Consider the following 16,280-nt stretch of genomic DNA (forward strand, 5'->3'; position numbering starts at 1 on the left):
GCAATCATAAGGATTCCTGCTCTTGGTCCAAGTGTCCTGAGGGAGGGTGTTGAGGCCCTCCTAGCAAGCGGCTGTCACAGCCCTTGCCCCGCGAGAGTGACCTGGCTGGGAACAACGGCACTCGAGGCGGAGCTTCACCGTGCTGGCACACGCCTGCTTCTCCCCCTTACAGGCAGGCGCGGGTGAGGCCAAACAGCCCGGGTTCACCGATCGCCCAGCGAGACGCCGGCCTCCGTCCTCAGGCCCGGGGAAAACTCCAGCCTCACCAGAAGCTGAGCCCGGAAGCCGCGCGCCGCCACACGCCATGAGCGGCCCCCTGCGGCCGGGCCCAAGCAGTTGGCGGCGGGCGGCCACCGTGGTGCTGGCTGCGGGCTGGACGCTCCCGGTCGCTGCCGCCCCGCCGCGGCCCCCGCCGCCCGCCGAGGGCTTCCGGCTGCTGCTGCTGCTGCGCTCCGCGCGCCAAGGCTTCTTGCCCGGGGCGCACGTCTTCCCGGGTGGGGTGCTGGACGCGGCAGACCGCTCGGCCGACTGGCTGAGCCTCTTCGCGCCGCACCACCGGCCGCCCCGCTTCGGCCTGGGCCCGGCGCCGCCCAAACGCGCCACCTTCCCGGTGCTGCCAGATGCCAGGCCCGGAGCCGCCGACGGGGACGAGGCGGCGCTGCCGGATGACGTTGCCTTCCGCATCTGCGCCATCCGCGAGGCCTTCGAGGAGGCTGGCGTGCTGCTGCTGCGGCCCAGGGGCCCCGGGCCCGCCGCGTCTGAGCTGGGCCGCGCCCTCGCGCCGCCGCCGGCCCTGGCCGACTGGCGCGCCCGCGTCCGCCGAGACCCGCAGCACTTCCTGCGCCTGTGCGCTCACCTAGACTGCACTCCCGACATCTGGGCGCTGCACGACTGGAGCGCCTGGCTCACGCCTTTCACGCAGCGCCGTGGCCGCCGCTTCGAGACCACCTTCTTTCTGTGCTGCTTGTGCGAGCCGCCGCCGGTCTTCCCCGACTTGGTGGAGGTGGTGGACTGCCAGGTAGGCGTCCTCCCGGCGCGGAGTGGGGGCACACTGGAGCTTGGAAATGAGGACCCCACCCCCGGCCGGCGGCCCAGGCCCACCCGGAACCTCCAGATAGGCCGGGCCCAGGGAAGCTAATTCGCTTGCCCAGGGACATACAGCCAGTACGTGACTGAGCGGGCATGGGACCCAGGTGGTCCGGCCCCCGGCCAGCAGGCCAAAGCCATGACCTTGGTGAACTGCTTTCTACTTTCCCCGGCTTCACAGCCCCAGGGCCTCGACGATGTCTCCCCACGCGGTTTCTCCAGCAGGAGGCCAGGGGAGACGCTGGGAGCTCTGCTAGCGGTGATCAGGTGCCAGGCTCCTTCTAAGCGCTTGCCATGCATTAACTCATTTCATCCCCCAGCAGTTTGTTTCCTCATAGTTCAGTCTTTTAAAATTTATTTGAGACTGTTTCATTTGAGACTTGTTTTATGGCCAGGAATATGGTCTACCTTGGTGAATGATCCCTCTGCACTTAAAAAGAATGTGTAGGGCTTCCCTGGTAGTGCAGTGGTTGAGAGTCCGCCTGCCGATGCAGGGGACACGGGTTCGTGCCCCGGTCTGGGAGGATCCCGCGTGCCGCGGAGCGGCTGGGCGCGTGAGCCGTGGCCGCTGGGCCTGCGTGTCCGGAGCCTGTGCTCCGCAACGGGAGAGGCCACGGCAGTGAGAGGTCCGCGTACCGCAAAAAAATAAAAAAAATAAAAAAAGGAATTAGTAGCTTATGTATAAATGTGAAGAGATCTCAGACTGAAATCCAAATTTCCAGCTTCTCTGGCTGGAGTTGAGAAGCAGCTACACCCAAAGACTGCACATGTTTAGCTTCGCCCTGGTCTTCCTCATAAAGCTTAAAAAAAAAAAAAAAAAAAAAGAATGTGTATTCTGCTGTATTTGATGGAGTGTTTGTAGAACTCTCAGTTAGGTTAAGTTCGTTGATAGTGTCCTCAGGTCTTCCATATCATTTACCTGTTCCATCAAGTACTGAGAGAGGAATGCTGAAATCTTCAAAGAATAATTGCGGATTTGTCTTTTTCTGTTTTCAGTTCCATCAGGTTTTGTTTCGTGTATTCTGAAGCTCCCTTGTGAGGTGCAGCATAGGACTATTCAAGCTTGATGGATTGAGCCTTTGATTATGATGAAATATCCTTCTTTATATCTGGCAATGTTCCTTATTCTGAAATCTGAAGTTTACCGTCTGATACTAATACAGCCGCTCAGACTTTCATTTGATTAGCAATAGTATAGTATATCTTTTTCCATTCTTTACTTTTTAATCTGTGTCTTTATATTTAAAGTGTGTTTCCTGTAGGCAGCATATAGTCTTACTTTTTTATGCAATATGAGTTTCTGCCTTTCAGCTGGAGTGTTTAGATCATTTGTATTCAGTGTTATTCTCAATAAGGTTAACTTCAAATCTACCATCTTGCTGTTAGTTTTTTAATCTGTCCCCTCTATTCTTTGAACTGTTTTTCTTCTTTTCCTGACTTCTTTTGGATTAATTGAGTATTTTTAGGACTCTGTTTTGTCTCCATTATTGACTTATTAACTGTTCTTCTTTGTGATTGCTTTAGGGTTTGCAATATACATCTCTCATTTCATGTGTAGTATTAGAACCTTAAAATAATACACTTCCATTTCTCCCCTCCTGTCATTTATGCTTTTGTTGTCATACATTTGACTTTTATTTCTATTATAAACTCTATAATACACTGATTATTTTTGCTTCAAATAGTCAATCTGTTAAAGACTGTGAAAATGAGGGGGAAATGTCTTTTATGTTTACCTGCATATGTACCATTCTTAGCACTCTTCATTACTTTGTGTGGATTTAATCTACATCTGGTATCTTTCTGCCTAAAGAACTACCTCTAATATGTCATGTATTTCAGATCTTCTAAATTTGTTTAGAATGAATGAATCTATATTCATTCTAAACAATGAATCTTCTAAATTTTGTTTGTCTGAAAATACGTTATTTTGCTTTTGGTTTTTGAAAGATATTTTGGCTGGGTATAGAATTGTATGTAGGTTAAAAGTTTGGTTGTTTTTTTTTTTTCTCTCAGTACTTAAAAATGTTGCTTCATTATTTTCTGGTTTGCATAATCTTCTGTTGAGAAGTCTTTTTTTTCTTCCAGTTTTATTGAGATATAATTGACATACAGCACTGTGTAAGTTTAAGGTGACAGCATAATGATTTGACTTACATATCCCATGACATAATTACCACAGTAAGTTTAGTGAACATCCATCATCTCATAGAAAAGTTTGCTTTTAACTCTCTGTTCCTCTGTACGTAATGTGTGTTTGTGTTTTTGGTGTATGTGGCTACTTTAAATATTTCCTCTTAATTATTGGTGTTCAGTAATTTGATTATGATATGCGTGGTTTTCTTTTTGTTTTATTATTTAATTATTTGTTTCTTCAAATATTTTTCACCTCCCTCTGTTTTCTGGGACTCCATGTATGTTGGACTACTTGATAATGTTCCACAGGTCCCTGATGCCTTGTTCATTTTTTTTCAGTCTTTTTTCTTCTCTGCTTTATTTTGAATAGATTTATTGCTATGTTTTCAAATTTTATCCCTTTTCTTTCTTTTTTTTAAAAATAAATTTATTTTATTTATTTATTTTTGGCTGTGTTGGGTCTTTGTTGCTGCATGCAGGCTTTCTCTAGTTGTGGCAAGCGGGGGCTACTCTTCGATGTGGTGCGCGGGCTTCTCATTGCAGTGGTTCTCAACATGGGATGATTTACCCATCCCACCCTCAGGTGCATTTAGCAATGTCAGGAGACATTCTTGGTTGTCACAACTCAGGGACTTCTACTGGCTTCTACTGGGTAGAGCCCAGGGATGCTGCTGAATATCCTTCCACAAAGAATTATCTGGCTTAAAGTGTCAGTACTGCCAAAGTTCAGAAACTGAGGGGCAACAGTGGAATTTAGAGCCAGCGCCACCCCACCCCACCACCACTCTGTGAGTCTGAAGCCCAGGTTTTTTAGTTAGAGGATATTCCTATGTTTTCTCATCTGTAAAATGAGAGTATGCAGGGTTATCCTAAGGATTGGAAATATTTTATGTAAAGTATTTTTGCTCAAAATACTTTTACTGGTAACTAGTAAAACTAGTGTTTTACTAGTGACAAGTAACCAATAAACAATAAGTTATTTAAGTTATTTTAGCCTATGGTCTAGACCAACCTGAACTGATTGAATTAAGTGAGTTAATGGCTATTGTTTAACCCTTTATCTTCATTGTTACCACTGAACTCACATGATACCTTAGAGATTGGGTGGTCCTTTGAGGCCAGAGCTTTGTTTTTCAAAATGTAACCTTGGGGCTTCCCTGGTGGCGCAGTGGTTGAGAGTCTGCCTGCCGATGGAGGGGACGCAGGTTTGTGCCCCGGTCCGGGAAGATCCCACGTGCCGCAGAGCGGCTGGGCCCGTGCGCCATGGCCGCTGAGCCTGCGCGTCCGGAGCACAGCTCCGCAACGTGAGAGGCCCCAACAGTGAGAGGCCTGTGTACCACACACACACACACAAAAAAGTAACCTTGGCCAACTTCAGAAGAATCTAGGGTGCTTATTAAACATAGATTGCTGGGCCCCATAGATTGAAGATTTAACAAGTTTCTCAGGTTTCTCATACAAGCATGTAAACTTTGGGCCTATAGATATTCAAGGCAGTCAATCTCAACTCCCTGGTTTTGGGTGTGAAAGTCAGTTTCCCCAGTGTAAGGAGATATTTAGTAACCCAGTTAAAGAAAGACCTTTTGGGGTTATTTCATATTATTGAATCAGCTCTTTTTATCTAAATGTGTATGGAAGGAAGGCTTGGGAAAGTGGGCAGGTCACAGCAGTGAGGCCACTTAAGTGAAATGGGTAAGTGCTATCTGGTTGATACTGTGCAGTTATTACACTCCTGGGCCAATAGGCTGAGTCACATCTCTTGACCTTCCTGAAAGCTTCTCTTGCTCCGGCCTCTTTATCTTCATTGTAACACATGGCACATATCATGCTACATTTTGTTTGCTGAAGCCCCTATTAGGGCCTGAGAGATCTTTGTCTCATCCACCACCACATCCTCAGTGCCTAGCCAAGGCACCCATTTATGGGAGGAATGAATGGGCACTAAATTCTCAATCTGCTGTCATGAATTTATACTTCAGAGTCTTCCTTTAGGAGTGACCAGAACCACCTTGCCTTCTTAGCATCTTCTGCCTTTTATGCTGAACAATGCTCCCAGGTCAACCCTTTGTGATCTATCCTGGTTTATTTACTAGTTCTCAGGATCAATGTCCCAATAATCAACCTCTGAAGGGGATCAACCCAGCTTTCTTCACCAAATCTTTTCATGTTGTCTTAGAGGAATCTAGCAAGACACATTCATGAATTACTTTTACATTTTCAGTTAGCTCTTAGGTACTGATCTAAGGATCTCGAGTCTTGCGTTGTCTATAGGATAAACTTCAGGAAGCCTTACCTTTGTCTTCTGCAGTGGTCATCTCCATCAGAGGCAACTGAAAGCTTCATATCAAAGGAAATTTGGCTTGCACCTCCACAGTTCTACGAAATAAGAAGACTAGAACACTTTGCCTCTCTCTCTGACTTGTACAAATTTTGTTTGGATCGTGAATTAGAAGGGGTGGAAAGATGGCTGCCGATCACATTATTAACTGCTGATGGAACAATCCAGCTTTTACCAGGTAAATCAGTGAGTTATCAATGTTTTTGTTAGTATTCACATTTAATGCTCTGGGCCGTATGGCAGTATTATCTCACACAGAGACATGAACTACAGTCTCTGTCTTACACACTACAGAGGTACTAATTAAATAAGATCAAGGTCTGTAAGATATTCATAGTATTTATTATAACCAGAAATTCTGGATACATTACTTTATATACACTTATGTAAATATATTTCCTAGACACTGACAAAGTTCTTTCTCTTATATTAGCTCACTTTTTTACATTTTAATTTTAAATTATGCAAACTTGTAAATTGTACTTATTTGATTGAAAGAGAGTTTGTTGGTGGTCAATTGTTGTTGGGCGAGTACAGGATAGAGGTTTTGTAGCCGCTTATGGTGGAGTTTTGTGACCTGTCTCACTTATGGCTGCTTATCTCACTTCTCAGAATTGTGAAAATATTTGTTATTCATCCTACAGTGGGACAGCTTAGCAGTTTTGATGTGTAAATAATAATTTCTGTAATTTAACCTTAAAATGATTAGAGCAGCCCACATTGAAACACCAAAAATATATGGGTATCAAGGCCAACATTAACATTGAATGGGATAAAGAGAGTCATGAATTAGTGTAAAAAATCAGTTCAGGATGAAAAAATACTAGTCATAAATATTTATGTACCCAAAGAAAATTCTTGGCTGGAAAATGGAGAACTGGGGAGGGTAGGGGGGTATTAAAAACACAAGGAATAAATTGAGGTAAGCACAAAAAATTAGGATTTTTTAACAACTATCTCAGTTCCAAACACCTGAAATAGATAAACACTGATTTATATATCACAAATATATTGGAATGTTTTATAAAATAACACTAAAATTAAAATATTATTTTTCAGGAGATGAGATGTACTTAGAAGATTCAAACTATTTAGAAAATCTTATGTCCACTGAAAAAAAGAATGAAGAAATCATGAAAGAAGGCAAGAAATTTCACCGAGTAGTGATGTACAATCGCCATGATTATAACATCCACGTGACAGTTCAGTCAAAGTATAAACATGTTTACCCTAAGAACTATGTAGTGAGTAAGAGCCGTCTGTAGAGAATGGCTTCTTTGTAAGCTGGCCTCCTTGAAGTTGTCCTGATGAAAAATGAGGGTTGACTAGACATGCCTGGACCTTAAGGAACTTTGTGCCTGTAACTTCTAGTACAGTCTTTCATATTTCAAGTGTATTACGGAGCTCTCTTATTTTATTCTTTAAACCTTACAGTATCACACAAGTATAAAGTATTAATGATCTTGTTACCAAAACGAGAAAAAAATTTTCACGAGGGTTTCCACTTCTGTATTGTTTTGTTATCAGAAGTTTAAATAAGATGTTCTACTGTATTGTCTTTTAACTGCATTAGCACTCTGCCTGATGTGCTGGGAGATTGATCCATGAATTCCTTAGAATTTCTGCTGGAATTAATTTAAGGATGTATGATTAGATACGTGGTGAACAGTAGACTGAGGTGACCTTCAAGTGACAGTGTCATTATTTTCTTATGACTTTAGCTTGATGATTAAGAGGTAATTCTGTTTAAAACTAAATGGCGTGAGTTATTAGGTTTACCAGATTGGAAATTAGGTTAGTGACTGTTGTAAAGAAATATGAAGCCATAACAAAAGCCATAATTATTTTTACCTTGGAGGGCTAGTTAACAGAATCCAGAGAGGTTAGAGGGATGTAGAACTATTTATCATTTAATGGTACTTACTAATGGTGTTTGTTTTCAGTGTTTTTAATATGGGTAATTTTTTCACCTCCTCTTAAGAGAATAATGTTTATTGATTAAAGATGGGAAATGGTTTAGACGCCAGTTCATTTTAGATCTTTGACTATATTATGCATTGTACGTTGAATTTCATTTTTCATGAAACGTTCTGGTTTTCCTACCTATAAAATAGAGCTATTGATAATTAAAGTTTATGTGTATTATTTAATCCTACTTAGAGGAATACATCTAGATCAGTGGTTCTCAATCCGGGCACTTTTGCCCTTCAGGGGCATTTGGCAGTGTCTGGATAAATTTGGGTTGTCACAACTTAAGAGTGCGACGCTTCTACCATCTAGTGGCGAGAAGCCAGGGATACAGTTTAATATCCTGCAATGCACAGGACAGCCACCCACAGTGAAGAATTATCTGGCCAAGTTTGAGAACTCTGATCTAGAGGAAAATCTATTGTCTTTGGTAAATGGTTCCAACATGTAAATTTTGGGAGCCACAGATAGAATTAGCATTCAATCTGGCTTCTGAATCTATAGAAGTTCTCCTTACTTTTGGCCTTGGGCATACTATTCTTTCATTCTCACAGAAAACAGAATGTTATAATTGGAAGGACACCATGATCTTGCTGATGCGAAAACTGAGAAACAGATTCACACAGCTAGTTAGTGCCACAGCCAAGAGTAGAACCTGATTCTTTTTCTAGCAAGTGGCATCTGTTGCCTGTCACTAAAAGCAGAGGTCTGAATATGTCTGCCCATCGCATCTTGGTATTACAGTCGCCAAGGAAACCACAACTCAGCCAAGTATTGGATGAAACAATGCTTTCCTCACATAAAGAGGCAGAGCAAGATCAGCTTTTGAATGACCTTCGTAATAATCCAAAACTAGGCTGGCATCTGGCTAATATGTTCTTGTCCTCTCGGTTCTTTGTTAATATAAAACAAGAGTGCCCTATAACATGGAAAATATAATAAGGACTTGAATGTAAGGGGACTTCTTCTCTCCTGGGGGATGATTTGTTGGGGGAGCCCTCATATATGGGCATACGTAGGTCACATTCTTTAAAACGGAAATTGCTTGCCTTCCACTTTCTCTTTTCTCTTCTCACTGGCTGGAAATGGTGGCAACTGGAGCAGCTGCCTTGGACCCAGAGGCAGAAGACAGATGTTAAAGCATAACTGCCTGCCACTTGGATTGCTCACCTCTTGCTTGTTATGTGAAAATGAAAATACACTTCTATTTTATATAAACCACTATATTTTAGGATCTCTTTGTTAAAACAGTTTAGCTTGTTCCCTAATCTATACTTTTCCCTCCTAAGCAGGTTCCCTCAGCGTAGCCTTCCCTGTATCAGAAGGGAAGTTAAGTTACCAGTTACTGAAGCTAAAAATCTGAGTCATTCATGATTCCTCCCTTTCCTTCATTCCAATATCCAGGTGACTAGCAAGTCCTATTGATCTGTTAAACACAATTATCTTGAAACTCCCATCTGCCCACCTCTGCACTGCTATCGCCTTAGTCTAAACCATAGTTGTTTCTTAGCCAACTGTAACAGCTTCAGAGCCAGTCTCTTCATTTTCATTCTTCCCCCTCAAAATGCATTCCTCCTGAAAAAGTGAACTTGACATTGAAACTTAAGTCATGTCCTGTCAGTGCCCTCATTAAAGCCCTTCCATGGCTTTTCCTGACACTTAAACACTAAATTTGTGGTCTACCAGGCCCCACCTTTCTCTCTGATGTCATCATACCCCCCTCTCCCTCTATAATCCCATCAGAAGGGTCTTCTTTCTCTTTCTTGACTGCTCAAAGTTCTTTCCCACCTCAGAACCTTTGCACATACTGTTGCCTTGAGACAAACCTGGATCTCTGAACTGTTTTTGTTCTTGGGTCTCCTTGTTACTGTAGCTTCAGAAAAACAGATATTAAGAACAGAGGTTGGGCATCTAATATGTGGATCATTGGCATGTCTAAATGAAAATTCCAGAACAAATAAATAGAAGAAAAGCATTATTTAGAGAACAAAGTTTTCTTGAGCTGAAGGAAAATATTGATCTTCAGATAAAAAGGTCCTGCTATGGTCAAAGCAAAAATAAGAAAAATTGTTCAATACCTGGATGACATTTTGAATTTCAAAGACAGAGAATGCATAGATTTTCAGGGAGAAAAAGAAAAGATTACTCACAAAGGCACAAAATCTTCTTAGTGTGTATCACACAGTAACATGATAAACTGGACAGCATATATAATATTCTGAGGGGAAAAGGACGTGTGTGGTCAGTAATTTTATATCAACCATGTGTGAAAGCCACAGAAATAGCCCTTGTTTATATATGGGCTCTGAAGATTCCGGAGCTCTGAAAAATTTGATTTGATAGAAATACTATAGATAATTAAAATTTTGATTATTGGAAATAAAAACTTTTGAAGTAGAAATGCATGGTAGAAGTCCTAATGGTGAGTGTGGAAATAAAATACAGGAAGTAAGTATGAATAGTTAAATATGGCTAAAAAGCACTGCAAGTATTAAAAATAATTCAAATTTTAACGTATTTTGTAAAAAAAAAAAAAAAAGTAACTTTCTTACAAAAATAATTTGGTTCAGTAATCCCAGATTATGTTATCATTAACAGGAAGTGGCTATGGGAGGAATAAAAAAAAAAAACATGAAAGGAGGGAATCAATGACTGCAGGTTTGTGATAATACCTGTTTAAGTGTTTTGAAATGCAAAAGTGGCTATTAGAATTTAAAACAGAATGGTCACTTTTCAAATCAGTCAAAAGCAAAGCACAACCCCTAATGTAGAAGATAGAAAATATGAACATGGCAACAAAACAAAAGCTTAGAATAAGACAGTTCAGGTAGGAATAAATATCAACCATGCTGATGCATGAAAATGGGTTAAATTTATTGAATGATAAAGAATCTTAGATTAAATGTTTTTAAACCTAGTTATCTAGAGAAACTTGAAAAAGAAGAATAAGCCAAGCCCAAAGTTAGCAGAAGGAAGGAAATAAAAATAGAAACTTCAGCAAAAATAAATGATATAGAGATAGGAAAACAATAGAAAAGGCTAACAAAACTAAGAGTTGACTCTATGAAAAAATAAAATTGACAAACCATTAGCTAGACTAACCAAGAAAAAAAGAGGATGCAAATCAATAAAACTATAAGTGAAAGAGGAGACATTACAACTGATACCACAGAAATAGAAAGGATCGTAAGAAACTACAATGAACACAGTATGCCAACAAACTGTGCAACCTAGAAGACATGGCTAAATTCCTGGAAACATAGAACCTACCAAAACTGCATCAGTAAGAAATAGAAGATCTGAACAGGCCAATAATAAGTAAGGAGATGGAATCAGTAATTTAAAAACAAAACAAAACAAAACAAAAAAAACAAACCTCCCCAAAAAGAAAAACCCAGGACCAGATGGCTTCACTGGTGAATTTTACCAAACATTTAAAGAATTAATGCCAATCCTCAAACTCTTACAAAATTTGAAGAGGAGGGAACACTCCCAAACTCACAAGGCCAGAATTAGCCTGGTACCAAAGGACACGACAAGAAAAAAAACTACACGCCAATATCCCTGATGAGTACAGATGCAAAAAGTCTAAAGAAAATGCTAGCAAACTGAATTCAGCAGCACATTAAAAGGATCATACACCATGATCAAGTGGGATTCATCCCTGGAATGCAAGGATGGTTCAACACACAAATCAATAAGTGTTCTACATCACATTAATAAAATGAAAGATAAAAATCATATGAGCAACTCAATAGATGTGGAAAAAGTATTTGACAAAATTCAATATCCATTCATGATAAAAAAAAAAAAACGACTTAGTTATAGAAGGAACTCAATAAAAGCCATAGATGACAAGCCCACGGCCAACATCGTGCTCAGTGGTGAAGGGCTGGAAGCTTTTCCTCTAGTATCAGGAATAAGACAAGGGTGTCTACTCTCACCCTTCCTATTCAACATAGTACTAGAAGAAATCAGGCAAGAAAAAGAAGTAAAAGGTATTAGAATTGGAAAGGAAGGAGTAAAATTGTCTCTATTTGCAGAACACATGATTTTATATATTGAAAATCCTAAAAATTCCACTGAAAAACTGTTAGGTCTAATCAACTAATTCAGTAAAGTTGCAGAGTACAAAACATACAAAGATCATTAGCATTTCTATACACTAACAACAAATTATCTGAAAAAGAAACAAAGAAAACAATCCCATTTACAATAGCATCAAAAACAATGAAATACTTAGGACTAAATTTAACTACGGAGGTGAAATATCTCTATCCTGAAAACTATAAACCATTGATGAAGAAAAGTGAAGACACAAACAATTGGAAATATATCCCACATTCATGGACTGGAAGAATTAATATTGTTAAAATGTCCCTACTACCCAAAGGCATCTATAGCTTCAATCAATCGCTATCAAGATTCAAATGGCCTTTTTTTTTTAAACAAATAGAAAAAAAATTCTAAAATTTATATAGAACTACAAAAAACCCTGAATAGTCAAAGCAATCCTAAGAAAAGAACAAAGCTGGAAGCATCACACTTCCTGAATTCCTGACTTCAAACTATATTACCAAGCTATCAGAACAGCGTAGTACTGGCATGAGAACAGACACATAGACCAACAGAATAGAATTGAGAGCCCAGAGAATGAAACTAGACCCCTATCCTATACCACTCACAAAAATCACTCAAAACGGATTAGACTTAAATGTAAGACCTGAAACCACAAAAATAGAGGAAAAAGTTTGTTGACATGGGCCTTGTCAATAATTTTTTGAATATGACACCTAAAGCACAAGCAACAAAATTAAAAATAAACAAGTGGGACTATGTCAAACTAAAAAGCTGCATAGCAAAATAAATGATCAACAAAGTGAAAGGGCAACCAAATGAATGGGAGAAACTATTTGTAAACCATACATCTGATAAGGGGGTTAATATCCAAAATATATAAGGAACTCATACTAGTTAATATCAAAAATGCAATCCAATTAAAAAATGGACAAAGGGCCTGAATAGGTACTTTTCCAAAGAAGGTATTCAGATGGCCAATAGGTACATGATAAGGTGCTCAACATCACTAGTTATTAGGAAAATGCAAATCAAAACCACAATGAGATACCAGTAGCTCACACCTGTTGGAACGGTTATCATCAAAAAGACAAGAGATAAGTGTTGGCGAAGATGTGGAGAAAAGGGAACATTTGTGCATTGTTGGTGGGAATGTAAATTGGTACAGCCACTATGGAAAACAGTAAGGGGGCTCCTCAAAAAGTTAAAAATAGAACTATCATATGATACCCATTTCTGGGTATATATCTGAGAGAAATTCTGAAGAGATATCAGCACCCCAATGTTCTGTGAAGCACCATTTAAAACAGCCAGGACATGAAAACAACCTCAGTGTCCATCAACAGATGAACGGATAAAGATATACATATCTATCTATCTACCTATTTATCTATATATATATGTATGTGATGGAATACTATTCAGTCATAAAAAGAAGGAAATCCTGGCATTTGAGACAACATGGATGGACCTTGAGGAACTTATACTAAGTAAAATAAGGCAGACAGTGAAAGACAAATACTGTATTATCTTACTTATATGTGGAGTCCAAAAAACAACCTCCTAGAAACAGAAATCAGAATTGTGGAGGTGGTCAGAAGTACAATCTTCCAGTTATTAGATAAATAAGGTCTAGGAATGTAATGTACATGATGAGAATAGTTTACAATACTGTGTTATGTATTTGAAAGTTGCTAAAAGAGTAGATGGTAACAGTTCTCATCACGGGAAAAAATTTTGTAACTGATGGATGGATGGTGGTGATGGATGTTAACTAAACATGGATGTTAACTAAACATACTGTGGTAATCATTTCACATATATCAAACCATTATGTTGTACAAACCATTATGTTGTACAAACCATTATGTTGTACACTTTAAACTTATACAATATTATATGTCAATTATACAATATTATATGTCAATTATATCTCAAAACTGGAAAAAATTAAATCTAAGTTGTTTAAAAACAATACTGCATGAGGGCTAAAAATAAAAAGAGGGGAACACAAGCAAGAAGAGCTTAGAGACTACTAATCAGATGAGATGGAATTCATCCTAGGAACCAATAAATAAAAGTTAATTTTAGTTTGATATATACAGTTAAAAATGAAGATATGAGAATCTTGCAGTGAGTAACACAATATTAAGCTATGGAAAAAATACATTAGAAACAAGGATAATCTGACAGATGTATAATATTAGCGGGAACCATGACAAATGCCTTCTCTGATGCACAGAACAAGTCCATAAAAGATAACTGAGGCGTCTTGGAAAGACCCTGGACAGGCATCAGGCTTCTGCTTTTGGGTTGAATGACGTAACTGCAAAAGTTCATTCCATCTCAACTGATGCAAAATAAATACAACTTTAAAAGTTCTTTTAGGGCTTGCCTCGTGGTACGGTGGTTAAGAATCCGCCTGCCAATGCAGGGTACACAGGTTTGAGCCCTGGTCCAGGAAGATCCCACATGCCGTGGAGCAACTAAGCCTGTGCACCACACCTGCTGAGCCTGCGCTCTAGAGCCCGTGAGCCGCAACTACTCAGCCGGCGTGCCACAACTAGTGAAGCCTGTGCGCCTAGAGCCAGTGCTCCACAAGAAGAGAAGCCACCGCAATGAGAAGCATGCCCACCACAACGAAGAGTACCCCCGCTCGCTGCAACTAGAGAAAGCCCGTGCGCAGCAACGAAGACCCAACGCAGCCAAAAATAAATGAAATTTAAAAAATATCAGCTGACAAAATGATGAAGGCAGCTTTGGGGCCAAACTTATTTTTTATTCTTTTTTTTGTAAAAAGGAGAATATTTTAAAACGGGGCAAGTATAGGCTGCCTTTGAGAATTGATGACTTCAGGGTAAGATCGTTTGAACTACATTTGGTGGGGGAGAGATCTGGGAGGGAAGGGAGCAAAGAGTGTCCTCCTGGTGCCCATCTTTCAGAACTACGTCAGTACTGGAAATCTTAGATCAGTTCCTACCGATACCTCTCACCCTACCATGAGCATACTGACAGGTGAGACTGGTCTGAGCATGACGGCAGGTCCTGCTATCTCAGACTCCCCCTCTTGCCATTCCTAATGCTTTGTCTTCTCTCCTTTTCTCCCTTCTCTTGGGGGTGGGGAGCAAAAAAATATAAGAGCAGATCACTCTCCACTAAGCCCTTTGCAGAACGAGAATATCATTCCTCTGATGGGAGAGACCTATCATCACCCCCATGGTGTCTGCAAGAGCCAGTCTGCTCATGACAGCTTTTGGTTGCTTGCTGTGCCATGAGCTAGCCATGTTTCTGGCTGACCGATATTAAACCTTCTTGCATTCCTGGAATAAGCCTTACAGCCTTCCTGGCCATGGCTTAATTTTTTTTTTTTTAATTTGTCCTGGGTTTTACTTGGTAGCATTTTATTTGGGATTTCAGCACCTACATTAGTCTGTAGTTGTGTTATCTTGATCAGGTTTTGGTACCAGGATTTAACCATCTTATAAAAATGCACCTTATTAAAATCTTTTCATCTTATGTTTCATCTTCTTTTCATTACTTTAAAAGTGCTTCCCAGGGGCTTCCCTGGTGGCGCAGTGGTTGAGAATCTGCCTGCCAACGCAGGGGACACGGGTGGTCTGGGAAGATCCCACATGCCGGGGAGCAACTGGGCCCGTGACCCACAACTACTGAGCCTGCGCGTCTGGAGCCTGTGCTCCACAACAAGAGAGGCCGCGATAGTGAGAGGCCCGCACACCGCAATGAAGAGTGGCCCCCGCTTGCCACAACTAGAGAAAGCCGTCGCACAGAAACGAAGACCCAACACAGCAAAAATAAATAAATAAATGAAAGTACTTCCCACTAATTGGGGGAGTGGGAAGACAGGTACAGATATTGACCCCCTTAAGCCTCAAGAGGCCTGGGTGGCTGGAGCGCCATGCAGTGAGTTCCCATTTCAACAATCTTGACTCTTCATCTCAGTGTGATATATAATTATTTTCATTTTCTGTGAGGCATGCTGTGAAAAGTTTGGGAAACACCATATTGTAGCATGGTACCTAGTCAAAGGAAAAAAGTGCTAACCCCACACAAAGAACTGGGAGAGGGCTGGAACTTCCCTGGAGGTCCAGGGGTTAAGTTTGTGTGCTACCACTGCAGGGGGCAAGTGTTCCATTCCTGGTGGAGGAGCTAAGATCCCGCATGCCCTGAAGTGCGGCCAAAAAGTAAAAAATAAAGAAAAACACAACTTTAAGAAAAAAAAAAGTGGGAGAGGGCTGTACTCTGCATCTTCTTTGGGGCTTGGGAACTGCCTCTGAGACCTCGTGTTTAAATCCGACCTGGTGATTTCCCTTTTTTTTTTTTTCAAGGTCTGGAGCTTTCAGGTGAACTGGGCCAGGTGATTGGAGGGGCGCGGCCTGGTTAGCCCCATTCAGTAACACGTGAACTTCATGTACTTTACGTTGTGCTTTCCTCCAAACTGGCAGCACATTTTTGCTGCTTGGGGCTTTACTCACGTGTTTACTTGACCTCTGGAACTCAAACTTACATTTAAAACTGAAGGCTTCAGGTGAGTGCTCGCGAGGACCCAGGGAGCGAGCCACGTGACGCCCCGCGCAGCTCCGCCCCCTGTCGGCTCCCAAGCACTGTGAGTAGGGCTGCGGCCAGTTGTGCTGGCGGTTGGCGCACCACACGGTTT

General features: G+C 41.1%; 1 protein-coding gene across 1 annotated transcript; it reads left to right on the top strand.

Moving 5' to 3' along the window:
- The first annotated feature begins 304 nt into the window (after positions 1 to 304).
- Positions 305 to 6,825, top strand: NUDT19 (nudix hydrolase 19). The gene is made up of 3 exons (XM_007470939.1): positions 305 to 1,018; positions 5,531 to 5,738; positions 6,620 to 6,825. The coding sequence occupies exons 1-3, from the start codon at positions 305 to 307 to the stop codon at positions 6,823 to 6,825; spliced, it is 1,128 nt and encodes a 375-aa protein (XP_007471001.1).
- Positions 6,826 to 16,280: the final 9,455 nt, after the last annotated feature.

Source organism: Lipotes vexillifer, unplaced genomic scaffold, assembly GCF_000442215.2.
Source record: "Lipotes vexillifer unplaced genomic scaffold, Lipotes_vexillifer_v1.1 scaffold182, whole genome shotgun sequence".
Lineage (NCBI taxonomy): Eukaryota > Metazoa > Chordata > Mammalia > Artiodactyla > Lipotidae > Lipotes > Lipotes vexillifer.

Bases quoted from the DNA above. Each gene is read 5' to 3' on its own strand.
- NUDT19 (XM_007470939.1), top strand. From the start codon at position 305: ATGAGCGGCCCCCTGCGGCCGGGCCCAAGCAGTTGGCGGCGGGCGGCC. The intron at 1,019-5,530 runs GTAGGCGTCCTC...TGTCTTCTGCAG, and splicing joins TGGAGGTGGTGGACTGCCAG to TGGTCATCTCCATCAGAGGC. The intron at 5,739-6,619 runs GTAAATCAGTGA...ATTATTTTTCAG, and splicing joins AACAATCCAGCTTTTACCAG to GAGATGAGATGTACTTAGAA.